Source organism: Sinocyclocheilus grahami, unplaced genomic scaffold (assembly GCF_001515645.1).
Source record: "Sinocyclocheilus grahami isolate Dianchi unplaced genomic scaffold, SAMN03320097.WGS_v1.1 scaffold3039.1, whole genome shotgun sequence".
NCBI lineage: Eukaryota > Metazoa > Chordata > Actinopteri > Cypriniformes > Cyprinidae > Sinocyclocheilus > Sinocyclocheilus grahami.
In genome coordinates, this window is record NW_015508208.1 from 11,920 (window position 1) to 12,665 (window position 746).

A 746-nucleotide genomic window follows, 5' to 3' on the forward strand; every position below is an offset into this window, starting at 1 on the left:
ACACATTAGATTCAATAGAAAACAAAACAACTATACAGACAACTCGTATAACTCTGATTCAAACATGGCAAGAGACTTTTACTTGTCTTTGAAAAGGATGCAGAGGATGTCCGCCTGGTCATGAAGGCTCTGAGTCTCTTTAAGCACCTGGACTAAACCACTGTAGTCAATGCCACCATGAGTGTCCAGTGGCAGGTTACACTCAGAGGAAAAGGGCTCCTCTGGACTCTACAGAGATCAATGAAACATCAAAGAGTTTCCAGTCATCTCAGTTTTGCATTATTAAAAGTTCCTTTGTGTGTGTGCATATACACACATGACTCGTGAGTGGTCCCTTGAAATCTTTTAGATTAAGCGCAGGCTGAGGGGAGTGGAAAAGCTTACTGGGAAGATACATGTGCACATCTGAAAAATAGACAAGGAACAGAAAAAGTATATGTATACAGACAAATAGTGTACTCTTTGCTTTGTTAGACAGATGTCTAATTGATTTAATTGACTGGTTGTTATTAAACTACAGTTGTACAGTTATAGTTTGATAGTTCACCCAAAAATGTACTACTTTATTTCCTCTGTGAACATAAGATATTGTGGAAGACAAGAAGACATTAAGGAATATATTGTTTTTTGTCTATATAACAGGGTTTGAACACATTTTTACCAATGAATTTCCATGACTTTTCCCTGACGTTTCCATGACATTTGAGACAATATTCATGACCTAATGTTCCATTATTTTACAAGTA

At 36.7% G+C, this 746-nt stretch overlaps 1 protein-coding gene across 1 annotated transcript in view; it reads right to left on the reverse strand.

The window, feature by feature from the left end:
• Positions 1-746, reverse strand: part of LOC107575950 (phosphorylase b kinase regulatory subunit alpha, skeletal muscle isoform-like) — a 13,846-nt gene that overhangs the window by 7,078 nt on the left and 6,022 nt on the right. The window contains exons 10-11 of the mRNA XM_016262253.1: positions 317-405; positions 83-228 (exon numbers count right to left, since the gene is read on the reverse strand). Coding sequence (XP_016117739.1) covers positions 83-228; positions 317-405 — 235 coding nt within the window. The remainder of the gene's footprint in view (positions 1-82; positions 229-316; positions 406-746) is intronic.